The sequence below is a fragment of the Cryptotermes secundus genome, unplaced genomic scaffold, assembly GCF_002891405.2.
Source record: "Cryptotermes secundus unplaced genomic scaffold, Csec_1.0 scaffold766, whole genome shotgun sequence".
In the NCBI taxonomy this organism is placed as follows: domain Eukaryota; kingdom Metazoa; phylum Arthropoda; class Insecta; order Blattodea; family Kalotermitidae; genus Cryptotermes; species Cryptotermes secundus.
This window is the reverse complement of record NW_019727791.1, coordinates 293,262-320,562: the sequence shown is the minus strand read 5'-3', so window position 1 is coordinate 320,562 and position 27,301 is coordinate 293,262. Positions and strand designations below refer to the sequence as shown.

At 37.7% G+C, this 27,301-nt stretch overlaps 2 protein-coding genes across 5 annotated transcripts in view; both read right to left on the bottom strand.

The window, feature by feature from the left end:
- LOC111865001 (transient receptor potential cation channel subfamily V member 4) overlaps window positions 1-7,462 on the bottom strand; it is a 54,986-nt gene extending 47,524 nt beyond the window's left edge. For all 3 annotated transcript variants that reach the window (XM_023852676.2, XM_023852678.2, XM_023852679.2), the window contains exon 1: window positions 7,221-7,462. The gene's annotated coding sequence lies outside the window, so the exon portion shown is untranslated. The remainder of the gene's footprint in view (window positions 1-7,220) is intronic.
- An 11,046-nt stretch (window positions 7,463-18,508) lies between these two features.
- LOC111865010 overlaps window positions 18,509-27,301 on the bottom strand; it is a 97,735-nt gene continuing 88,942 nt past the window's right edge. For both annotated transcript variants that reach the window (XM_023852694.2, XM_023852695.2), the window contains exons 21-22: window positions 19,920-24,042; window positions 18,509-19,037 (exon numbers count right to left, since the gene is read on the bottom strand). In XM_023852694.2, the coding sequence (XP_023708462.1) occupies window positions 18,917-19,037; window positions 19,920-24,042 (4,244 nt within the window). In that variant the 3' untranslated portion in view covers window positions 18,509-18,916. The remainder of the gene's footprint in view (window positions 19,038-19,919; window positions 24,043-27,301) is intronic.

Below are 27,301 nucleotides of genomic sequence, written 5' to 3'. Positions count from 1 at the left end.
TATGTAAAAATACAATAAGTCAGATTACATAAAAAACTGAAAGGTATTGTATAAAGCAAGATAAAACTTAATTAATGTTATACAACATTGAATCGGTCGTTGATTTTTTACTTTTCATACGTTTCTATGGACCAATTGGAAGTTCGATATTTCATTTATATAAGAATGTATAGGAGGCCCATGATATTGCAAATTAATTAATTGTGTAGTCGGTACCTCACCTTACGAAGAATTGTCCGTATTGTATGGAAAGTAAACATTGTTTACTTTCCATACAAGACCAAATTTCTTTTGTCCAAAACCCTTTGTGTGTTTGGAAATTGGGCCGCCTCTTTGACAAGAGGGGGGGATAATATTTCTGAGTAGGGGCCATAATTTGTTGCACAGTAATTCACACAACGTCTAGGTAGAGGCATTTACACTTCACAGAAACCATGTGCATTTTGTATAATATTTATAATTCATTTATATTAAATAATATTTACACATATATCAGATACATGTATGACCTCTTGTCAATTCAGACTTATGCAGAAGGTTATGCCTTAATTTATTTATAGACTCTGAGACAGCAATTAGACGCCTGAACAGTTGTATGCTTGAGTGCCCACAAGTTTAAGCCTGGGGTTTCTTTCAATTTCCATTATGAATTTCTCCATGTCAAACATGTTGAACAGAAACTGGCAAAACACTCAGTGAAGCATTCCCTACAGTCAGCTGAACAGAATGTTGCTGCATTTTGAGATGTTGATATAAAAGCTACCATTTTTCAGATGACGTTGTGAACTCCAGGCTTTTAAAATGCGGTCAGTGTGGGTTAGCAATGCAGTGTTTCTGACGCTGACCTAACCGTGTCTTTATTTGTTTGGAAAGAATGTGACTTTATAAAGCTGAAAAATTATTGATCGTTACAATATCCCTGGTTCCCACGTACGATTTAATAACGCATCTAGAAATCGTAGCCAGAGGGCATTACAAGACCTCAAATCTGTGACACACGTGAGTCCCGCTGGGTTTAGGTGGGTAATGTGTAGGCCACGTGACGGGTCCTCCACGTCCTAACGATTTATGTGTGAACCGACAGCCAACTTAACTGACAAATGAAGTGCACTGGAGGTCCATCATGCATTAACTACATTTTGACATATGTGAATACATATAACAGAAAGGTATCCTCGTGCTGCAGAAATCCTTTTTGAAAGAACGGGAATAGATAGCAAATGTCAGCAGGTGAGCAAGCAGGAAAAATGTAGGGACCAACGACATATCATCCAGCAGGTTAGTCAGTATATTAACTTAGCATTAATACTGTCACGTGATAAGAGTGTGACTACATACAGGATATCACTGTGGTCGCTGTGCAAGGGCCAAGAAGGCCCACCCCTTATACATTCATTCATGTACGGGATATGGTTTGGTAATCGGCTTTATTGGACACGAACACACAACTCATGCCTACACTTTACAAATCATTACCACACACAAGCAAGCCAAATTGCAATGGTTACATGATACAAGCGAAATAAATTGGGATAATCTGAACAATATAAGACGCAAAACAAGCAGGTATTTCAGGAATAAAAATAGGGAATATCTGAAAGACCAAATTGATCAGCTTGCATCGAACAGTAAGAACAAGAACATTAGAGACCTGTATAGAGGTATAAATGACTTTAAAAGGGGTTAACAATCTAGAAGTAACTTAGTGAAGGATGAGAATGGTGATCTGCTTGCATATTCCCACAACATTTCGAATAGGTGGAAGAACTACTTCCCTCAGTTACTGAATGTACATAGGGTCAGTGATGTTAGGCAGATAGAAATGCATACAGCTGAGTCGTTAATGCCTGATCCTAGCCCTTTTCAGTTTGAGAGTGCTACTGCAAAATTGAAAAGGTATAAATCGCCAGGTAGTGATCAAATTCTGGCAGAACTTATTCAAGCAGGAGGCGAAATATTACGTTCTAAGATCCATAAGCTAATTACTTCTATTTGGCATAAGGAAAAATTGCCTGATCAGTGGAAGGAATTTATTATTATACTAGTTCACAAGAAGGGTGATAAAACTGACTGTAGTAACTATCATGGGATATCACTGCTATCAACTTCATACAAAATTTTATCCAATATTCTTCTCTCAAGGTTAAATCCATATATAGATGAAATTACTGGGGAACATCAGTGTGGGTTTCGACATAACAGATAAACTACAGATCAGATCTCTTGCATTCATAACATATTGGAGAAAAAATTGGTGTACGAGACAGTACATCAGTTATTTGTAGACTTCAAGAAAGCCTATGATTCAGTTAGGAGGGAAGCATTGTACAATATTCCGATAAGAGCTTGGGATACCCATGAAACTAGTTAAGCTGTGTTTAAACGAAACGTATAGTAAAGTCTGTACAGGTAAACAGTTGTCTGATAAATTTTCTATTCAGAATTGTCTAAGACAAGGAGATGATTTATCGCTACTCATTTTCAACTTTGCTTTAGAATATACCATTAGGAAGGTCCAGGGAAACCAGGCGGGACTGAAATTAAATGGGACACATAAGCTGTTGGTCTACGCTGATGATGTCAATCTACTGGGTGATAATGTAAATACCATAAAGAAAAACACACAAACTTTAATTGACGCAAGTAAATAGGTTGGTCTAGAAGTAAACACAGAGAAAACTAAGTATATGTTACTGTCACATCATCAAAATGCAGGGCAAAATCATGACATAAAGATAGGAAACAGGTGTTTTGAAAATGTGGCTGTAATGCCATAGAATTTCGGCAAGGGTTTTTGTAACTTTTAGGTATTAAGTTATCTTGGGTTCACAGTAGAGAAGTAGACGAAGGGTTAATGTTTGTAGTAGAATGCAGGAAGAGGCAACGTTAGTAGAAAATTGTCACATAGCATAGACTGCTGATTCACGCGGAAGAGAAGGCAAGTGGCTGTACGGCCAAGGCGTACAGATTGCCGACTCAGCATGACGGCCTGAGTAGATCCAACCCTCTTTACCGAGATGACCAACGAGAGACGGACCTTTGGGGGAGAATTCGCTCTCTTAAGGGGTGGAGCTTACCCCAAAGACATTAGTCAGCAGAGGAAAAGTTATAAAGTTGCTAACAGAACTTGAGGAACTATCTTTTGGAATCCACAACGATGAACCAATAGTCTATCACTGAATCTTTTGATCAATCTATATCAACCAATTTATCTGAGTGACAAATGTTAAGTGAGTAGCCGGCCAGAGGCCCGGAAGGCCAAAGCCATGGTCGTGCCAGACCAAGTGAAGGGACACCATCAGCTTCCTACACGAAGCGAGTCTAACTGTTCATATCAGTCATGGATATACAGTGTGATATTATTAAAGTGTTATGTTACAGGGTTATGGCAGAGAGTGTAGACCCTGAGTGGGGATGTAGGAATTACCTCGAGAGATAGGGATGGTGAACCCAAGTGTAGTTTCCTCTAATTTACAATGTGTACGTAAACGGCCACTGTCGGCCATGAAAGTGATATGTATATAGGTGTATATATTAGTAGACAAATGTAGACCAAGTAAGGGGGATGCATGTGTTAATGACTTACCCCACAGTCACACCCTCTATGTCCCCGATCTCCCGTACATCTCCTGTTAGAGATACTGTGAACTCACAGCCAAGAGGTAGCTAACGAGACAAGTACCAAGTGCTTGGCATTACAACTGGCCATTCCCCAAGGGCGCAACGGCATGGATAGCGGAAGAGGTGGAGAGATTCCTCCACGCCCCCTTCGCGCCATAACATATGGTGGAAGCGGTGGGATACCTCCACGCCCCCCTGTCACCACGGCATAACAGTGGCACAGTTCAGATATTTGGGAACAACGATAACAGATCGAAACCTGATTGAGGAGGAAATTAAGATGAGATTGAACTCGGGTAATTATTGCTACCATTCAGTCCAGAACCTTTTGTCCTCTCATCTGCTGTCCAGAAACAAAAATCAGAATATAAAAAACTATAATTTTGCCCGTGGTTCTGTATGGGTGTGAAACTTGGTCTCTGACATTAAGGGAGGAACACGGACTGAGGGTGTTTGAGAACAGGGTGCTGAGGAGAGTATTTGGACCGAAGAGGATAACTTGTACTCTTCTCCAATTATAATTAGAATGATCAAGTTAAGGAGAATCAGGTGGGCAGGGCATGCAGCACGAATGAGGGAAAAGAGGAATGCATATAGGATATTGGTGGGAAAGCCAGAAGGAAAAAGACCGCTGGGAATACCAAGGCATAGGTGGTTGGACAATATTAAAATGGATAATAGAAATATAGAATAGGATGATATTGATTGATCTGGCTCAGGATTGGGACCAGTGGAGGGCTCTTGTGAACACGGTAATGAACCTTCAGGTTCCATAAAATGCTGGGGAATTCTTGAGTAGCTGCAGACTTGGCTTTTCCTCAAGAAGGGCTCAGCTCCACAGGTAAGTAGGGCCTAGCAAATTCCAGTATTTTGTAAAGCCTTGTAAAAATAATAAGATATATTGAGTAGTAATTCTAATCCCAATCTTTTTCAGTGAATTTAAAATTGATCGAACAAATCTTACAAGTAACTTACAGCTTCAAGATACAAGTCCATTCCAATTTCCACCCACCCACCCCTTTCAATATAGTTTCCAATCTTCTAAATTTTAAAATATTTTTAATTTGACTGAGTACCAGCTCAGTCAGAATAGTGATTAGGTTACAGGTTGGAGGGCCGGGAAATCGGATTTCAATTCCCGGTTGAGGCAGAAATTCTTCGTCACTGCGTCCAGGCCTCCTCTTGAGACCGCTCAGTCTCTTATCCAAAGGCTACATGAGGTTTTTCCTCCAATGTAAAGCGACCAGGGGCGTGAAACTGACCACTTCCTTCCATCTGGAGCACAGGTTAGGAATGAGTGGAGCTGTACCCTTAGTTCCCATACCTCTTCATAATGCTTAATTCAATGGAAGGAATTTATATGTAGTCGTTTCAGCTTGTTTCCTGATTCATCGACGTCTAGAAGTGAACAAAGGTACACTGTACACAGTGCATTAATCCCTCGCCAGTGGCGGTTTTGCCAACCAAGGATTTAAAGTATCCGCGGTCTTCATTTCTGTACAGTTTTGCCCATGGCGGTATTTGGGATTATATATGCGCGCTTTCTATTTGCATGCACAAGGAAAATATAGGTGTATTCCACATCAAGAGATTCATATTTGCTGGGACACGGCTGTAATAGCATCAAAACCGGAATTTATAACTTCCAGACTACAATTTCCGTGCAACTTTTTCGTATTTTATATTCAATTTATTTTTAAACTCATTATGTTCAGTATTTCTGTGTTCGGTGCAATAACGGGCAACGTATGCTTTAACGAGTGTTAATAGATTCCATGGTTCCCGTAATGTAACCATTCAGGTTGGCGAGAAATTAATGTATATTCACATTTCTGCAGTATGTTTGCAAACATCTTTACATCTCGCCGTTGTAAATGCGGCAGCGAAGTTCCAAATCCTTCCGTCCCTAAAATATGCCTATAGTAAATATTTTAAAATTGACTGCTGACTGTTTAGTGACATATTCACAACCAATATATTTCCGGGGGGGGGGGAAGCTGAAGACTCCAATTTTCCAAGGGGCAACCAGAAAATTTGCTTAAAAACTTACGTTTAAGTAATTCAAGATTATTTTTATTGTTCGCGTAAAACATTCAGGATAGAAGTTTTTTAAAATATTTTAATTTCTGGTATAATATTTAGTACAAGTCATTCTGTCTTCAATTCCGATTTCTTTCCAAAAATCCAGTGTGGACGGAAGTTGCACAGTTTCCTCATTTCCCTTGCCGGCGCCCGTGTGTAGTGAGCATTATTTTATTGTTGTCCCCGTATGTGCAGCCCTTGCTGTAACGAGCAGTTTATGTCTTTCCGCATTCTTTTCACTCAAACCAGAAATCAGAAATAAAAACATATTTGTTGACTTTACGAATTACACAAATATTAGGCTACTTAAGAACAAAAAATAGACCCTACAAGATTATTCTTCGGTGTAAGTTCATTGGTAATTATCTTGTTCTCAAACATTCCAGTCGATATCTGGTACTTCAGATCTTCAGGAATGCACTTGCAAATTAAGACGTCTGTAACGTTGAATGGGATATCAAAACCTTGCTTCCTATTCTGCAGGCGAGTTCACAATAGATAAAATTTGCCTCCTTCAATGCGCAAAAGCCAAGTTACTCGTTTTAAGGTTCATCGTCGACTTTGTACCTGCCCTTCGTTGATACAACCTAGCACGGGAGAAAACACGTGACCAAGAAGGTCAATACATTAGCAGTTGGGGAGGGAATCGGTTCGTTATTATTTGCCAGGAGAATTGGTCAACACTAATTGTGTTTCTTCCGACAATGACACATGTTACACCCTTTCTTTCCCTATATAGATCGGAGATTGGATTTATAAATGTACTTGGCACTACGATATGAGGGGAGGTCCATTTTTTAAAGGTTTAAAGAATATGGTATTCAAGTTAGTTACGTCCTCTTTCCAACACAGTGTCATTACTTTGTAACCTCTGTAATCCTAGAAGATTTCTCTCCTCTTGCATATAACGCCGTGTAGTTCTTTGAAAGTCAATCACGTTTCGGAGGAACATGTCGCCTCCATCTTCACGGTCGAAGAATAAGTCAGAGCTTTGTTTGCTATCTGCTTCATGCTGATTTCTTGCCTTGATTATTCTTCAACACGGAGGATGGAGGCGATACGTTCCTCCGAAACGTCGGTTGACTTTCAACGGACTATACGGCATTATGTCCCACAAGACCTCTTCAAAACCACCGCTGTGAGAACTGCAAATCGTATATCTGTAATCTCAGTACAGTACCCAGAAGCAAATGAAATAATAACCAGTTTTAGTGAAAAGCGCATTAAGTGAAACAATAACTCGTACAGTATACCGTATCACATCACACCACCATCAAAAGTAAAATATATTAAATTATATTTAAATTTAAAGTTGTGGCGTATTTATTGTTAATGATTCTGTAGTTTTACTTCATACTCAATTATTTTAGATCTGTTATATTTTCTTTCGTTATGGACCGTCAGTTTATTAGTCTACGCCAAAAATATTTTTCGAAATCATGTCAAATTAAATAGTGTGCACTGACATTTTTCATTTTTCTGTATCAAAAATTAGTTATAATAGAATACCTGCTTACCTTTAAGGAGAGAGTTCTGCTTCACAGCCCCATTGCACGATGTTCGGTTTAACAGCAATAAAGCTGCGCCGATCCGTGCTACAGCTCATCTATACCACATCTATGACATCTATACTCCGTTGACATTCCCGTACTTTGAATTCAGGGCTCCTACTAGCAGAAGTCCAACACACTTGCATGGTTCCCCTAAGAATTTACCTAGTGATAATCGTACTAATTTCAGGCAACGAATGTACATCGGTTTGAAAATATATACGATATATACCTTGTTCAATGACGTCACGTTCACCTACACTACCAGCGACTACAAGCCAATCGCTGCTACAAACTGTGAGCATGAAGCGCAGCCGTGAGTTCAGTGATTGCAGTGGAGATCGGTCGAGTTGCCCGGGAAGGTTCAAACGTTGGTAACAATTTTGCTATTAAACAACTGGAACTTCAGCGTATGTATTGTTAGTGCAGTCCGAATATGGTTTATTGTTCCATATAATTCTTCCATTCACACTGTTTCGAACCTAATGATGATGTTAATTTTAGGTGTGGCAACACTTACTGTTGTTACCATTGGGCAGTGGTTGCTGGTAAACGGCTGTACAGAAGGCAGGGCCCGAATGAAATTTACCCCCACATAATGCCTACAATTAAGGCGTTAGAAAGGGCTTTCTTATTTAAATATTCGAATTTTTACTTTGTATAGTACCCGTGTTTTTATGGATAATAACTTCACTTTATGTTGACAGGAATATTTTAAACAGGAGCTGCTCCCCCCCCCCGGAGACCTGTAGCTGAACACCATATCGACCATATCCTTGGTAGAAATACGGTGGGATTTGTATCCTACTGGGCTCATTCATGCCTTCTTCAGCTTGTATGTCAGTCATACAGATGAACTGATAAGTATACAACTTTATGCTATAGTTGCTTCAGCAGGGATTGATATAAAACTAAAAATGCAATCCCAGGCCTGACCAATGTATTAATCACATTTTTCTTTTGGACACTTTGATAGTCATGGCGACAAAGTTTATGTCATACCAGATCACTTCAAAACTGTCTTTAAATTAATTTCACATGCTCAGCATCAGATTGGGTTTCTGACAAACTTTCAGTCATAATCATACTGCAGCTGTCCAACCAACTTAGCTCGCCTCTAACCTCTGGGATTTTCCTGTGTGCTGCCTCCAGATGATCTTGTGTTCTCAATTAGAGTACGTGCAAAGGGTGCCTTGGCTAGTCGGCAGGCATGGGTTCTTATTTCAGGGGATTCTGGTTGCTTTAGTGACCAGAACAAGAAATCTTTGGGAACTGAGTAGGTTAAACTGTTAATTAAACACAGAGCAAACTTCACGATGGCCTGACATATTGAAAGCACTATTTTGAAATCTCAATCACTACACCTCTGTAGATTCACCACTTCACAAATTAAAAATTCCCTGTTCACATAAAAAGAAAAAACTCCTTTCAGCATTCTTCTGTCTTATTAACCCTCTGTGTGCTTCCACTCTCCACAGTTACTACCAACCACCCACAATTCCACTACTCCCATTCACATCAGTCACCAAGACATATATATCTACCAGAGGAAGAGTTCATCTGAACATCTTTGCACCTATACTCATCTAGAAAGGTGTAACTAATATTCCTATGGGTCCTGCATCTCCCAGTTTGAGGACAGGGGCTGAAATTTGACTCCTACTTTCCCAATTAAGATGTTTTGACACCTACACACCCCTCCATGTGACGGTCTCAGGGGGGCCACCCTTGGTAAAGCTTTATAGCCAGGCTCTGACAGTGGGCCTTCGTTCAATAGTCTTAACTTGTCTGAAATAGATAAGTAAAGGTATCCCTGTAACATGCCTTGGAGGCCCATATGGTTATGAGATGTTGAGGTTCCCACTTTTCTAGACAATCGGATCATAGATGGCAGTAAGGTTGTCAGCCCTACCCGCTGGGCGCCCTTTACCCCCAAGAATGTTCCTGGTACTTATTTCTGTTAGAGACTGAGTTGACCCCAGGGCCATAGTGCAGCTGGAAGGATTAGGTAAATTGAAAACAAATCAATGACCTCATCAGGATTCGATCCCACAACCTTCTGCCTTGTAGCATAGTGCCTCAACCAGCAACGCTACTACGTACCAGCTGAGGCCAGCAGTAAGTGAATAAGGTTGGCATGAGATGGTTGCCAGCCTGCAAAGATGTGAGCCCAGAAGCAGAGGAACATCCAATGCCAGAAGCTGCTGCCACACAATGTGATTGAGAACACTAGTTTGTGTGTGACAGCGATCTGTGAAGTGCAATCACAAGCTGTAAAAGTGACCAATAAATCCAAATATATATATGGCATGTTTTACATCCATTAGTCCTATGAAGATTGAATGGAATGCAAACATATTCTAAATTTAATCATTTGCTGTCTTCTAAATTTTATGAAGTGAGTTTTGTAATACATCATAAATTTGAATTTTCAAAATAAATAAGGTAAATAAATTTCATTATCTCATTTCTTTTCTTACATTCTTCAGTAGCCATAACATCCATTATCAACTAAAATCAAAGTTCTCTTCTGTCAACTGTTCCTCATTATTTGACACAGGGAAGGTTTATTGACAAAAAATTAAATTACACACAACTGCTTTTAATTGTTTCTCACACAAAAAATACAACTAGTCACAGAAAATTACCCCTGTTCCAACAAGTGATAACTCACTATGGTATACAGAAAAAATTCACATCACAAGGGTCTAAAATTCAAGCTGTCACTACCTCAGATCCTTGACACAAACTTCTGTGACAAGATCTGTCTTGAGACTGGCTGAATCCAGAGCAGTTTCTTCATGACTTTCTTCATGAATGATGGTCACCTTGCAAACACTTTGTATACAAATAACATAGAAAAAAAGTACTGTTTGGAAGTTGATTTTTCTTTTTGGCAGTAAGACTTCTGCTTGGAAAACAATGACCACTTTCTTCTGTTCTCGCATTTAACCCTGTATAGTCTAGTTACTGACAGCATTATAAATTAATAAAAAAAGCATTTGTTCAGCTATTTTTGAACATTCTAACACATTCGTGTATGCTCTACTGTAGCTAAACACGGTCACTATGCTGTGTTATCTTTGATGCATGTCGCCATCTTGATGCCAATAGTGGATAAGGTAACCAAATGGTAAAGGACAAATAAGTTATTATAATACAGAGAGTCTATGCTTGTGTTCACATGTGGATTCAACAGTGGGGCCAATCACAAGAAAAGATATAAAACATTTGGCAGAAACTTTCTAACTTACACTCATATTTCCTTCTCTCTGAACACTAAGGAAACAAATAATGGAATAGAAAAGAACTTGATTTTCAAGGATTTTATAATTCCACATTTACAATATACAAATCAAACCAAGATACAAATGTTTCAAACAATATTTTCAGATGTGTTTGCACTATACCAACATAGAATATCACTTTAAACTGATTCATCTCCTATCATCATATCAAAATATCTACCCATTATCCCAAATAAAATTATCCAAACAAAAGCTGCTTATTTTTTAAACTTCAGAACAGCCACAACAAAAATGCTGTTGCTGCTCACATATTCACACTGCTTCCTGACATATGGACAGCAGGAGACGCAGTAATGATATGATGTATTAAAAAATGTCCATAAAATTTTCTGTGCACGGAATGTTGTTCAGAAAGTTTTGACCTCAAAAATTCTGATATAATCTCCTTCTGCTACGTATTTCTTTAGTTCTACCAAAATGATAATGAAAATCATCAACAAGGTTTACATATTAACAATACATATTCAGATAGATGTTAAAGAGCAGCACACAAATATTGGATCTGAATACTTATATACTCAGCTGAATATTTTATATAAAAGACATATTAAGCCATGATATAACTGAAAAAACTAATTAGATGTTAGATGTGTTACCCTAACCTTAGAAGAATACAGATTTGTTTAGTTTTATAAAATTCTTTCATGGAAGAAGAATGCAGATGTTTCCTGAGCAAGACGATCTGTATTTGTCCCCTGAAAGGAAATTTATAGCTGTATCTCCTATTGCTCATTATTTCAGAAACTCTGGTAACAGATTTGTGCCTATGGCTATTTCTCTGCTGTACATAACAAAACTTGGAAAATGAAGAATTCCTAGCCTTAGAAGAAAGATTAGCTAGTAAGGCAAATGAAAAGTAAGCTAAAAGATAATCCCCTACATTCCTCAATGTAACAGAAACACTTGTTTTGAGCATTATTCATATATAAGTTTCATACCCTGTGGTTTAAGCCTTGTAAACACTGGGCTGCCTATTGGTTCACCATGAAAAGTCAGCTTATGTATTGACGAAACAGAGGAAGAACAGAATTTCATACTGGGAGGTCCATGGCCTTGACTTCCAAAATAGGTGCCAACAAGCATCAAGACAGTTGTGGATTGCAATTTGAAACATATAGGGGGATTATGCAAATTTTGTAGACTTTCATTAACAAAGAAAATCAAAACATAAACAAACTCCTTGGTTTTAGTCTGCAACCGAACTATACCGACCGAGTGACCGCTGCTTGTCAGCGAAGTTAGTGCCAACTTTTGTGGATAGAGGGTGTCGTGTGGTCAGTACAACAAATCCCCACAGCCATTAACTTCGGTTTTCTAGACCGGATTTCATTAACAAAGACCAATATTAATTTGTACATGTATCAAACACACAACTACATTTTGACTTGGAACTTAGATAAACCAATCCTATATTTCAGCCATATTACTTGGTGGCATTCTGTGACTGTGTAAACTGAGACATCAGATTGCTATTATTGAGTAAATCACTACACACAATCTCAGCACATTAAAAAAAAACACAGTTATCCCTGTAACTGGCCATGAAGGCTGATACAGTTGTGAAATGTTGAGGCTCACATATTTTCTCTAGACAACTGGCTCACAGAGGGCGGTAAGGTTGTCAGCCTTACACACCGACCATCCTTTACCCCTCAGGAAGATTCCTGGTACTCATTTCTGTTAGAGGCTCAGCTGGCCCCAGGGACCATAGTACTGCTGGAAAGATTAGGTCAATTGACAATAACCCACCTCATCAGAACTGAAACCCACAACCTTCCAGCTTGTAGCATAGTGCTTCAACCAACAATACTACTGCATGCCCCATCTCAGCACATTAAAACTCAATTATAGTGTTCACTGGCTTTCACTGAAATGACAACACCTGTACTGTTTCCATTCTACTTCCGCTTTATTGAATCATACTCACGTCCCTAAGTATTCATTTGCAATACCAACAGTTACTAAGCTACTGACCAACCTTACCTCAACACCTTCCCTATCATTATGCCCATACACTAAATAGTTTAAATATGAAATCTGGGACAATTAAAACTAAGTCAAGGCAAGTCTTGGAGAACAGTTGCAATGGCAAGATGAAAATTCAAGAAAATAATAAAAGAGAAACAATTAATGATTAATTATAGTAGCAATTATAACATTAATAAAGTTTATTTGTTCTACTGCTATAAAAAATTTGTTACAGTGTGTGTCCATGGAGTTCATCTAGTTTTTAATAAATTAATAAGCTATAGATCTTAATAACACATCAATAACACCATAACATAAAGCTCTAGGTTCTTTCAAGCATCATATGCCACTTTTTGGAATACCAAGATCTGTGATATCCATAAGTTCATGCAATTTAAACACGGACTAGCATTTCCTTAATGCACTAGTACTATGATGTAAATCAAAAACTGATCTGAAATTTATTACTGGAAACACTTGCACAGTAGCACATTTCAAAGAATAAAGAACCTTTACATATATAAGTATGACAATCTCCATGAGGAACTATCAAATGCAAACAAGACTCCACATTAACATGTTCATATTTTAACAAAACTGTAACTGCAGTTCTAACAAACATCTTGTTACCATAATCACTGATATGAGGTATAACAGAAGAGAAATAATGCTTAATAACGGTCCTTCATCCTTAAGTTAGATGTAACGAAGTTATAGAATAGCTTAATATTTTCCTCTACCTAAGTGTCAATCAAGCATAACAGAAACACTTCCACTGTAAATTAAAATGTCACTTCTCTTAAGACAATTCTCAGAGGGAATTATGAAAACTCCACAATTTAGAGAATACAGTATATGAAACCACACACAAAAGATGATAGTGAAGTCAGAAAGAAGTTCCACTTTAATTTTTCTGATATGTATTAATCAATATCCAAACTACAATATTTCATCTTCTCCCTCATCTCTTTAGTGGCCAAGCATTACTGCACTGCATGCACATCAATAGCACTTTCATTTGAATCATTCCAATACATTATCAGCTCCTTCACTCCTAACACTGTTGTTCAACATATTGCTTCATATTTTGAGGAATCCAACTAAAACCAACATACCTCAAATTAGGTTCATAAGATAAAATTAAGAACTTGGTAAGTTATGGAATATGTAGAGAACCAGCATCATTTGCGACAATACAGTCAATTTCAATTTAAGACACTTTATCTCAGTACAACCATACACACGTTATGTTCCTAAAATAAATCTCTCCTTATTTTATTACTACAAAATATTGAAAGATGCAATATTTGTTATATTTACAATAGCATTAATATTGTAGCTTAAATATTGTTACAAAGCTTGTGAAATTTCCATGGCAGTAGGCTTCATCAACACTGTAAGTAGAAACAGTTTACTTGTAGAAGAGTTATTATTCCATAAACACAGCCCAGTTCCCTTTATTGACTATTATAGGAAATCACAGTTTTATCAGTTTTATAAAGAATGATATTAAATAAATTTACAGTTAACTGTATTAATTTAAAATGCTTTAATTCACACTAGAATGGTTTTGCAAGTATCCACACCTAGACAACTCGTGCATTTATAAATTAGACCTGATGCATTGAGACTGTCCTGTTTGGTCAGACAAATTTATTTCAACCTCCATGATTTTAGTCCGCAAGCGAACTATACCGACCGAGCGACTGCCGCTTGTCGGCGAAATTCAGTGCCAACTTTTGCGGATAGAGGGTGTCGTGTGGTCAGCGCAACGAATCCCCACGGCCGTTAATTTTGGTTTTCTAGACCGGAGCCGCTATTTCAGACCCACTTCTTCTCCAAAAAAAATTTGGTAGCGCCGGGAATTGAACCCAGACCTCTGGATCTGTAGCAAGGAACACTGACCACTAGACCATAGAGGCGGTCAAACTTATTTCAACATAGATTCTAATTACTAATTATACACTGATACAGGCCATCTTTACAGAATGAGATTAGTGTTCTATATATTTAGAATTCATTAATAAACTACAGAGTATCAGGCATTTTACTTTTCATCATATATATTTCTAGCACCATTTTTGACAGTTATGCTATGGCACAATAAAACCTTAAATACTATTCCCATTCCTATATACAAAATTATCATCTTTTATTTTAAATGTAATAACAGCAAATAAGAACCAACCAAAGTACTAATAGGAAAGATAAATCGCACAGTAGTGAATATGAGGATGTACATTCTTTGTCTTGTTTGCCAGCTCCATAATAGCTGTGCTCACATTTTGAATTAAAAACTCATCAGTAGGCGAGCACAGAAATGAGAAATTGTCATTTAAACAGTAAACTACTCATAGTACAGTTTTTAAGTGGTATCATTCTAGATGACTGCACCAGTTACTCCTCTGCATGATAAATTATCATGCTTACTAATTCTGTGTTGCATCTGTATACTGTAATGCAAATTAAGACGGCCCTGAAGCTGGATTTATAAAATTATGATATCTTAAAATCCCTCATAATTTATACACAGGTGAAATAAAATGTCAGGAACAGCATGATAGCACTGGCAAAGAAAACTTGCTTTTTATGAAATGAAAATTAATTTCTGCTCTGCTTTCATTCATACTATGACCATGAGACCATTAATTGGCAGTACTCTGAATAACCTCTGCAATGAAGCTCATTTAAAAATTAGGACACTACTGACAGTTCTCGTCAGTGCTGGGGAATTTCATGTTATTTATAATCACCTGGGCCAGCATTCTGGCTTGTATTGGCCTGTAAAATTTATTATTTATAAGGAAGAAACATAAGTCTACACATACACATAAATGAATGAATGCTGTATAATGTAGTAACTAAATGAATAATACATGTTGATTACAGAAAACTTACAAATTTGATACAGGACTGGCAAACCAATATCAGAATAACAAAAGGTATTCTACCTCCTTCATCTTTCGTTGATTATCAACACACCACAGACTACACTGGTTTAAATGCATGGTCCCATTTCATAAACAAATATTTCTTGTTCTGTTGTGCTGACAGTATTCTCTCTTCATAACCTTTATAGGACATACGTAGTATGTTGAATTTCTGCAATGCAACATGTACATGGTCCGGTTGGTTATCTCTGCATTTGTTCAATACTACTATAGTATGGGGAATACTACTACAGTGCGGAGTGCTATGGTAACATATTTTACATTACTGTTGTGGGAAACCGGCTGGAGTGGGGAAAATGAATATTGCATTCACGAATATATCTTGGTGTGTAGATTAATAGTAATGAGATGTGGATGGGGAATCATCACATTTTCACCGTCAGAACTTATTTTTCAGCTAAATCTATTGTGCAGACAGTGTGAGTTTTATACTCCAAGGCATGGCAGAATTCTTGTGCATAATGTCATTTTAAAGTGGATTTGATGGTTTTAATGTTTAGGGTAGTATAGTGTATAAGTTTATTGGCCCTGCATATCCTGCTTGTACATCAGAGACCAATGAATGAGTGACAGCAGTAATGCATCAGAGTTCAATGAACTCGGCAAGGTGGCACAAACTTGCCTTAGAGATGTCAGGCATCTCCCATCAAAGAATTCTGCAGCAAGACTTGAGGTTTCATTTATATAAAATTCACATAACTCATGAACTGAAATAACAGGATAAACCTTCTTGTGTCAATTTCTGTAGGCAGTTCTTGGATCTTCTGGATAATGATGAAGGGATTTTGGATGTTTTGATCATATCAAATGGGGCCTACTTCCACTTGTCTGGTTATGTAAACAAACAGAATTTCAGGTATTTCAGTGAAAATAATCAATAGCAGATCCATAAGAAACCTCTCCATAGTGAAAAGGTCATTGGTTGGTGTGATCTGATCAGGCCTTACTGCTTTGAGAAAAACAACCAGGCAATTATGGTAATGCAAAGGATAAGGCAGAGAGTTAAAATATATGCTTTCAACAAAATGGTGCAATGGACTATGTGGTAAGTTAAAGCATAACCTTTCCTACAGGAATGTTTCCTGGCCGCTCAATTTCACAATTTGGCGACATTCCCCAGCCAACATAATGCCCAGACTTGACAGTCCCAGAATTTCTTTCTGTAGGACTATCTCAGGTCTAAAGTGTATGCTACTTGCCTCCAGTCCATCAAAGAGCTGAAGGACCACACTATGGAAGGAACTGCAAAAATCAGTGGTGCATTATTGCAGCATGTTATGCAGAACTTCAGAAAGCAATTATGACAATATATCGAATGTCACGAAGTCATCTGGGAATTTGTAAGGCATGAATACTAAACTGCAATCATTATGCTAGTTAGTCCTTAAAATGTTCAACTTCTCTCAGAGTAGCCTAAAGAAAACCTGACGTTCTCACACCCCAACCTGTACCATTACTCGGAAGTTAGAATATGGCCAACAGCTCTACAGAAATAGGAATTTAAAAATCTGGTATTCCTGACAATAAACTATATCATACCCAGATTAAAATATGGCCACCAGCCCATCATACTGAGAGACTTACATCCATATTCTTCGTTGATGAAGATTAATACATTTTTCTGTCACTAATTCTGAGGAAATGCTTTGCATGTTACATACCTTCTTCACAGCAAAGAAGGGAGAAAGCATGACAGTAGATATAAAATACAAAAGGAAGAGTTATGCACCTATCAGGAAAAGAACAACACAAAAGTAGACATTTTAGACCACTTCAGAAACTTATCACCAAAGATGGAGATATGAATGTCTTGAAAGTGTATGGAATTATATAGGGAAGAAAAATGTTTCTAAAATTACATGTATGGAAATAAAACAAACTAATGACAAAAGTGACTGGCAGACTTGAACAGCAGAAGGCAGTAATATCTAATAAATAAGTTTCATAAAATTTTCAACACTCATGTCATAATAAAAATACATGTTGTAATGTAAAATTACATAACCAAAATACATCCCAAACACAGATTTCAAAGAAATCATTATTTAAAAGAAAACTAACATTTACCAACCTTCTCTAATTGCTGGAATTTATAATGGTAATGGTAGTGGTGGTGGTGGGAGTCATAATGACACCACTTAAAACAACACCAACATGCTGGTACTGATAATGAAGACAAACTGCAAGTTACAAAACTTCTGCCTGTAATTTGTGGCAAGTTCATTTTGTATAGTTATTTATAAGATGTTCCCATTACTTCATTCTTCATTAGTATTTGACTGGAAGCATATTTTTAATTAGAATATGAATAAATTCAGAAATTTCAATTTTATATGCTTATATTTTAGTGTTGTTTCATACTGCAATCATACATTTATATACTTGTCAGTTCCTAAGAACATGATGCTAAAGGGTTAAAGAACTGACAAAGTTTAATGCAATTTTACTTTGGTCTATAACTCTTCGTATATACATGTATATACAAGGGGGGCCCCAAAAATAACTGGAAACGACTNTCATCTCCGAGCAAGCGAGGAACAAATTTTGCAGACACCCGTCTCATGTGCAAACCTTCGGTTAAAATTCGCTGGACCGTGCTCCATGAGATGTTCGTTTCCTCAGAAAGTTGGTCAATGGTCTTTCGACGATCTTCATCAATTGCACGTTTGATTTTGGCAATGTTTTCATCATTTCTTCCTGTCGAAGGACGCCCGGGGCGTGGCATGTCTTCTGTTGACATGTTGCCAGATTTGAAACTGGAAAACCACTCGCAGACCTGTGATTTCCCCAAAGCATCATCATTAAAGGCTTGCCGAAGCATCCCAACAGTCTCGGCTGCAGTTTTCCCTAACAGAAAGCAAAATTTCACGCACACTCTTTGTTCCTTCTGGTTGGCCATCTCACTAATCGCCAAAGGGTTGAAACAGGAACACACACAACAGAGCACCACAGACAAACCACTTAACTCAGACTGACGCCAGCTCACTAACAGTCGCGGGAGACCCCCAGCTAACACCACCTAGCAGCACAACTGTTAACTACAAAGCATGCGCGCGCAACAAGTCGTTTCCGGTTATTTTTGGGTCCCCCTTCGTATGTCTACAATGTGTTTGTGAACTTTCAGTTCAGGATCTTTGAATTCATAAATATGGTGTAATTATTACACCAATTCCACATGGCTTCAATAAAGTGTGACTCGATGCATTAAATAGAATATGAAGTGTACATTTTAAAATTTGAAAGTTACAAGAAAATGTAAAAATGTGCTCTTATGTTCCAATTAAAATCTGGTTCTACTGATATTTAATTTCTTCAACCCCTGGAATTCATATAGTCTGCTTTTCATTACACTGTTTCAAGAAGTTGTAGAAACATTCAGCTACATCTCTCTGTAGAAAATCATAGTTCTATAAGCTGCTTCCAAATAAATATAACTTTATGATGCATAGTCAGGCGTGACAGGCAATTCTGATTCCATGTATAGATCCTCTCCTGCAGCTGTAGGTGATCCATTGCATACTGAGGATGGCGCATTCAGTAGGCTGTGTGAGTTATGCCTTTGAGAGACAAAATATATCATAAATAGCAGAAACAATGCAATGGAACATAATACACTGTTTAGCATTTTTCAGAGGGTAAAAAACTGAAATCACTTCCAAAAAAACAATGATTAGGAAATTAGGAGAGAATGCATCAAATAAATGTTCCCCAATGCAGAACAGGAAAACTGAAGTCCCCATTACTCCACCTCTCTTACTCTTCCACAACAGTCACTCTGCCCTAATCCACAGTGCTCTCAACATTTTTTAACAGTCCAGATACTGGATAGTCCCTCTTCTTACACCATGACAATGTGGCAATGTTGTGCACTGTACCGTTCACTAACCCCAGTGCACCAATGCAAATTCCAGAGAACCTCTGAGAAATCTGGATTCCACACACAATACACTCTACTGATACCGCCAGTTTTAGGATTAAATACAATCTGTCAAATGTTGTAATTATGCCCTTCCCCATTTGTAGCAGCTTCTTTCAATTCCCTGCTCCCCACTTCTCCATCCTTACAGTCCAACTTTCTCTCAAGGAGTACATCAGATTTATCCGTTGTGGCCTCTACAATACAAGAATAAGTCTGCAATTCTAAAGATATACATAACCCAAAAAGATGGAAATATTCTGTTCTCACTTGGATAGCAAATATTTTGAAGTGACTGTAGTGGCATTTTTCCTGTCTTCCAGTGCTTAAAAACTTTGGCATGCTATGTCAAAAATTTGAAGTTTTCTCACATTTTTGTAGTCTTCAAATGCTTACACAGGAATATAGTAATTTCTTATGGAAAAATTTAATGCATACATTTTTCATAACAGAATATTTAGTGAAATAAAAGTGTATAAAGATTCTTGAAATAGTATTCAAAATACATATATGGCCAACTTACCTCTTGTATTTCCCATGTAATGGTGAAGTCTCCCCTGTAACTGATGCTGACACAACAGCACTGCCAGGACAACTGGTAACAGCAATACTACTATTGTTACTGTCAAACCTAGGTGGCAAGGACAGATGCCGATCCAATACTGCAGGCAAACAAGACTTGGGAATGGTAGCTCCAGTACCAGACTCGTTAGACCTTGACAGATGAGAATCACTGGCTTTTATCATGGTATCTGAGTATAAAGACTGGTATGGCAACGTACTGAAATTTACATTATGGTTAAAATGTCTTGGCATTCGTAGGTTTTCCACGCTCCCTCCAAGAAAAGGTATATTTTCTCTAACAGTTGATGTGGTCTGTAAAACTTCATCTACTGACACTGAAGCTTTCTGATTGTCATCCCACACATCACTCTTGTCAATCAAGATAAAATCATCCACATTTCCATTCCTATCACGAGTCACATTTTTTGTAACTAAAGGTTTTACATTACTTTCAGCAAGAGAGTTGTATTGCAATTTAGACAGAACTGGTGATTTCCTACTGCATGGAGGAAGCCTGTCATAATCATTCTGAGCATAAAGAGAATGGCTTCTATGTGACTTTAGTGGGTAATATATAGAATGGCTGGAATGAAGAAGACAGTCTGCAGGATGGTCCTTCTTCCTCATGAAGTTCCTTGGAGGATGCAAAAAGGAAACAGAACTTGGATCTCGGTATGAAAATGAAAGAGAGCCGATAGAAGACAGGGGTGGCTTCTTATGTTTCTTTTTAATGTCATTGAATCGTGAATAAAAACTTTTCCTACGTATCCTATCACCAACACTTTCTTCAATATCATCTCCTGGTAGGGGAACAGGTGATGATGCATATTCGTGGCTCTCAAAGTCTGAGCAAACAGACCAAGAATCAAAACTTTCCGATTCATCTGCAGGGGATAATACAGAAGAATCATTAGCAGGGTACAAACATGAATCAAGACGCTTAACATTTGCGAATTTTACCTCATCATCATTTAAACTGTAATCGTCTACGGGTGAATTATCGAATACATTATCCATGGTTGGTGGAACTTCAGAAACTGTGCATGATTTCGGTTCATTGGCTTTATGTGCATCAGCACAAGAGTTACATGAAACTTCTCCTGCACTTTTCGTTCTTACATAGACATTTTTATTTCCATCAAGTTCATCTTTGCTGTTCCCAGTTTCTGCTTCTTGCGACATTAAACGTACACACTCATTTGTATTTGCGGACATCAAAAATTTCTTCTCCACAGAGGTGTCAGCTGCATCTGGCACCTTAATTACATTATCTGGAATTACACTCTTTAACCCAGTAAGGGAACCTGGTCGAACTGACTTAATATTGCCTTCTAATTCTGAACTGATATTAGCCTGATCTTTACAGCTTTTACCCTGCTCAACTACAGATGCACTTCTAGTACTCGAATCTACATCTGAAAAACTTTTAGGCTGTGTTTTATTACCTGTTTCAATTGAATTCTTTGTCTTGGATTTAATACTCCCTCTTTTTAGAAGTTTTGGAACACTGCTCTCTTGCTGCTTTGTTGCATGGCTGCCTTCTAACACACTGCGATCATGTGCGATATTGGAATTATGAGCTGTTTCACTGCCCAACATATTGTCAGTAGTTAGCACTTCTGTAAGTCTTGTGGTTTTATTTTCAAGTTTCTTTAAGCCTGGATCCTGTAACTGACTCTCTATGATTTTACTATTCTCCAAGTCTTCTTTCTCAATTGTCCCATCCTTCTGAAGAGTCTTCCTTTTAACCACAGATGAATTTGAATTGGTTTTCTTCAAATGTAATGGAGGAACAGATTTGAATTCTAACCCACCAGGTTCTAACAGAACACTGTCACTGTGAGAGCCCCCATACACAGACTGAGTACGTTTCTGACGAGATAATACCGAAGGTCGAGGAGATGTTGATTGATGTGTTTTAATTGGAGCATCTTCTAGTTTCCGAAATAAACCAAGAACAGAAGTTACTTTGTTCCCCAGTTTTGAACTAACACTTTCTTTCATAGAAGGTACATTACTTTTGGAGCTGGACTCAACAGTACAACAATCACTGACAGAAACTGCACGTTTCAAGAGGTGGGACTCGGAAGTCATAACATCGCCACTGCGAGGAGTTAAGCTTTGCTCACGCAGTGAGCAAATGGCTTTGTCTACACGACTCTTTCCACAACTGTTGGCTGAAGGAGTAGAGTCAACTGATGATCTAAATTTTTCAAGCTTTTTCTCCAGTGAATGTAGGAACCTGTTCTTGTTGGTCACATTATTCGGCTGCTTTTCAAATGCTGAACACCTTTTCTCTGGTTTTTTAATATCATTAATATTATCTGGCTTCTCTCTCATATCATTTGCTGATTTCTTTTGTTCTCCACTCTCTTTCTCTTCTCCAGTCTGTTCCATCTCACTCCTGCTACCGTTCATCAAATTTATATTATCCTTGTCAGTATTTATATTATCTGAAGATGCTGAAACAGGGTCTGTCTTGAAAATTATTTCAGTAAGAAGAGACAACCCAATTTCTGTAGGTTTCTGCAACTGAGACTGAGAACCATTATTCTCTGCAACCAACTGCTTTAAGTTCCTCCGTAGTCTCAACTTATTTTCTGCTTCAGCTGCTTTCTTCGCATCCTTTTCCTTGGCATAAATGCTCTCTTCTCGTGGAGTATCAAAAAAATCTGGACGCAGAAAACGAGAAATACGGCGTTTCTTTTTGGCAGCATCCTTATCTCCATTTGCAGACTCAACTTCACGTGTTACATCTTTCTCTTCAGGGCCCTGCCTGAAAAATTTGCTCAGTATTGAACGATCAGGTGTACAGCGTAACAAACTAGATGATTGTGGTTTCCTTACACAATTTGCTCCTTCTTCTATGTTAACAGGATAATCTTTATTCCTTTGCTTTTCTACTGCATAAGTATTTGCAGAAGGTGAATGAAAATTTAACAATGATGGAATCTGACTATGGCCTTTAGATACTGAGGATGATGTTGCATTAGTGTTGTTTTTCCTTAGCAGTTTGTCCTGATGTTTACTTCTGAAGCCAGGCAAGCTTTCAGGGACTGAACTGGAGTTTTCCACACTTTTAAACTTTGAGTTATTCAGCTGAGAAGGCATGGTTGAAACATAACTAATGCTTTTTGGATTAAGATATGAACTGTAAAAGGTGCCTACACCATGATCACAAGAGTTCTTCAATTCTGTGTTCACTTTGTCAGATGGCTTGCCACCATATGAAGAAACAGACTTCTTTTCCTTTGTCTTGGCCATGCTAGGAAGAGACGAAGAATGATGAGGACGATCATATGCTACCTCTTCTTGGATACTTGAATGTTGCAAATTATGGCTACTACCATTCAAATGATTCCCATATGGACCACCAGTCACATCCATAGAACACCGTCTAGTGCTAGATGAGCTTCGCCCCACTTCTCTTCTTTGTCCTTGAGATCCGGCATTATAAGGCAATGGTGGGAGAACTCTGTCCAGATCCAAGGCTTTACTGTTTATATCACAATCTGATGTTGCTGGATTACCTCTATTAGTAGACATGCTTCCAACAGTCCTACCTTTTGAATCTAATAAACTCAGAGCTCTACGAGTTGGAGGCAAATAATCTTTCCTTGTGTGAGCTATAAAGGATTCTTGAGTATCAGACATATAATCTTTTCTAGGTAAATATGAGGTAAAGTTTTCATTGCTGTGTTTTTCTTCTTGATCTCTAAATGTTGAACAGCTGAGTAAATGATTGTTCCTATAATGTGAGTCATGATTCCTGGATACATTACTGTTAGATCTCTCATCAGCTGTATTTCGCAAGGAAAGTGTCCTTGAGAGTCTTCTGGATGTGTGCTGTGGAATATTACTATCCTCAGATGTTAATGAACATAGAGACGAATTTCGTTTGGGTGCAAGGCAATCTGACGACGAAATTTGTCGAATCATAGTTGACTGGTTTCCTACATCTTGGCTAGGTGAGTGCCAGTGGCAATGCATTCGCTGAGCCAAGCTTGGTGCATAATAATGTGAACTGTTCAGCTCACTTTCAACATCATCACTTACATTTTCACAGTCAAATCTTGATAAACCTGTTTGAAGAGAGATACAGCAATTAACTATTCTTATTGACTCTGACATTATTAGGCAAATCCTGCAAAATTCTGTGGTTTTAAGGTGACAGTTCAAGGCATTCTTACATGATACCTCAAATTTAAGTGAAAAATCATCTACCACTGACAACAGTTATGACTCTTTAATTGTAGAACTGTTAGTATCATAACCACATTCATTTACTCAGGCATACAATTTATTGGGATGGATACTTCTCACTGGAATTATCAGGCAACAAAATTTAAAAACTAATGAGACATTATGCAGCAATCTAGTACTTTCAAAACTAATACCAATCACTTGAAAATATTTTCTCATTTCTACATTTCAGAGGCAGTGTAGACATTTTCCAATATCCTGTATAAAATTCACTCTAATCTGCATGATATTCAGGTAAATAATTAAAACAAGAGTTAGCTTTCACTGACAGTAATTCCTTAATTGGACCACAACTGCTTCCTTCCGATCCTTTCAAATTCCTTATTCACCAGTCATCCTGTCATTCAGCATTATACAGCATGAAATACTGGCTCATAAAATAAACTATATAAACAATAAAAATAAAGACAATTCAATAACTAGGTACATGTACAATTTGGTCAATTATGATGATGATGCTGAAGAGGCTAAGTTTGGACTATTTACAAACAGGTTTCCATATCTGTCAAGGTAATTATTATCACACTGTGAAATTTTCCACAGTTACTGGATGTAATGTATGGTACCATCAGTCAAAATATGAAATGGCCAAAGGCCAAAGTGAACAACAAAAATATTATGAGATTTGATGTTCTCATGATGGTGACACCATGCAGACTGGTAAAAGTTTACAAACATGGAGGAATGTTGGTAAAATTATACTGAAGTACACTGCATGACATCCCAGAAATCAGTACTCTTACCAAAGATATCATCAAGAGTAACAGGTATGCAGCAATTTAGAGCACACATATTTTTTTACATAAGCTCTTTAAAATTCTGCATACATCGCTGATCTCGATATTTGTTCATTGTACATATAAATCTATTTCCATATAGCTAATCAACAGTACAGATGCATTGTTATAAACTTTGTGGTCAAACCTAAACAACAGAATACATTTTTAGTTACATGAATCAATTATTTTTCTTGAAATCTGTTAGATGTTTAGCATATACAATTGTTTCAAATACAAATTACACATTTTCACACGACCTGCATTTTATGTACAATGAGATATTTTTGATAAATCTGATAAAGTTTCACTTGAGTGACACGTGAAGAACCAGTGAGGACAAACACAGGCCAAAATAAAATGTGTCCAACAAACTTTAGTGTACACCGCAGAATATCATACGTAATCAGAATCTAGAAAGGAAACATGTGGACCAATGGAAGACTGTGATCTCCCATTTTTACATTAATTTTATGCACATGACTGCCTGACTAATGAGAATGAAATATCATTTAATTTTATTCACTTTATTGTCTCTTCTAGCCCCCTCAACAGATCTTGTACAATAATAACATAAATGGTTTAAAAATAATACAGAGATACTATAAGGTCTGTATTATAACAAGTTCAATTTCAGAGATTAGAACATTGTAATTAATGTTTATCTATTAAAAGCCTGGCTCAAAATACAAATGGAAATATAATACAGGACATATCAATAGCAGAGTACTGAGAAAGAACATGAGGTTCAACTGGTAACGAGAAAGAAATAACTGATTAATTAATTTGGCAACTAACTACATACTTTAAAACACATAACTGAGGGTCTACAGACTTTAACATTCAGTTAGCAAAGAAACACACAGGTATAAATTGTGTGTCTCTGATTTACTGTATTAGAGTACTAGTTCCATATAACATGAAATTAAACAAAAATTACACATAATAGGTACATACATGGGAAACACACGTGCCATAATGCACAGTCACAAGTATTCATACTGATAGATGGATAATGCTTTAAGATTTCAGCAGTACATACACTAATAGAGGTACATATTTTTCATTCCCCAGGCTCAGTAGTAGTAGAAGCAGTAGAGTAGTAGTGGTGATGGAGTTGGTGGTGGAAGTGTCTACTAATAGGTTGCTGTTGTGGTAGCGTTGTGTTTGGGGTGGGGCAGGGTGGTGGTGGTGGGGGTTGCTGCACCCCCTCCCCCTCCTCTGCCTCTCCCCTGTCCTCCCACGGGGACATGCACGGTCAAACGCACGCTCGCTGCAAACAAGCCACAAACAAACACAAGACAATGCAAGGTAAAGAGAACTATCTGCCATACTTCAAGTAAGACTTGTAAACTGTAATTCTGAAACCAAGAGTGTGTCCTATTTCATCTAGTCCCACCCACCATTCCCTCTTCACCAGCCTTACAGTATAAAAAGGAAAAGGGGTTTTCTAGCTGTTATGACAGAATATTCTTCCCATTTTCCAAGTTTTGAACCAAGAGAGGTTGATTGCTATGCTATTTAAATCTCTCACTTCAGAGATACAGACAAACACAAAATGTAAAGGTAAGGAGACCTGACACTGAGCAACTTGGCGTCACAATATTTTGAATGACATTAATTCTTTAAAACTTACGTAGAGCCAGTAATAATAAATCTGAGATCATGACAATCTGAATGATGGCAATCTGTAAAACTACTGATTTCATGAAGATAATTTTGACTTCAAATTAAAATACTGACACGTGTTGGGTATGTCACGCGACACATAGTTTCATGCCGTTTTGGATCTAGTGAATTTATTCCACATTTGCTCTTACACTTATACAATTTACAATTTCACAACTACTGCCATCTGCAGTATCACAATTACTTCTTCTGCTGCAGTCACTGCCATTCACTCGATACAACTTAACTCGTAGCTGCTGGACTTCAACTCATACTGAATACTGGATACTAGTAACTCAATACACACTACTCTTGAATAGTGTTCACTGCTCCTTATTTAGGCTCGGCACAGACAACACAGAGAACATCTCGCTGCTCGGCAACAAATATCAGGTGTTTCTGCCTATGCATTGCCTTGCAATAGTTGCTGCACGGACTTGCCTGTTGCGTGGCGTCACAGCCTAGCGGGGAGGGTTGTTTACCGAGCACTGTGTAATGATGGGAGGAGTGGGGGTACGTGACGTCACTCATGGAAACGCAGAGTTCATGTGACCCCTACTTCCTGTTGTGTCATCCTCATTACACTACACGTCAGCTAAATCATTAAATATTTGTTTTCCAATTTCTTAACAAT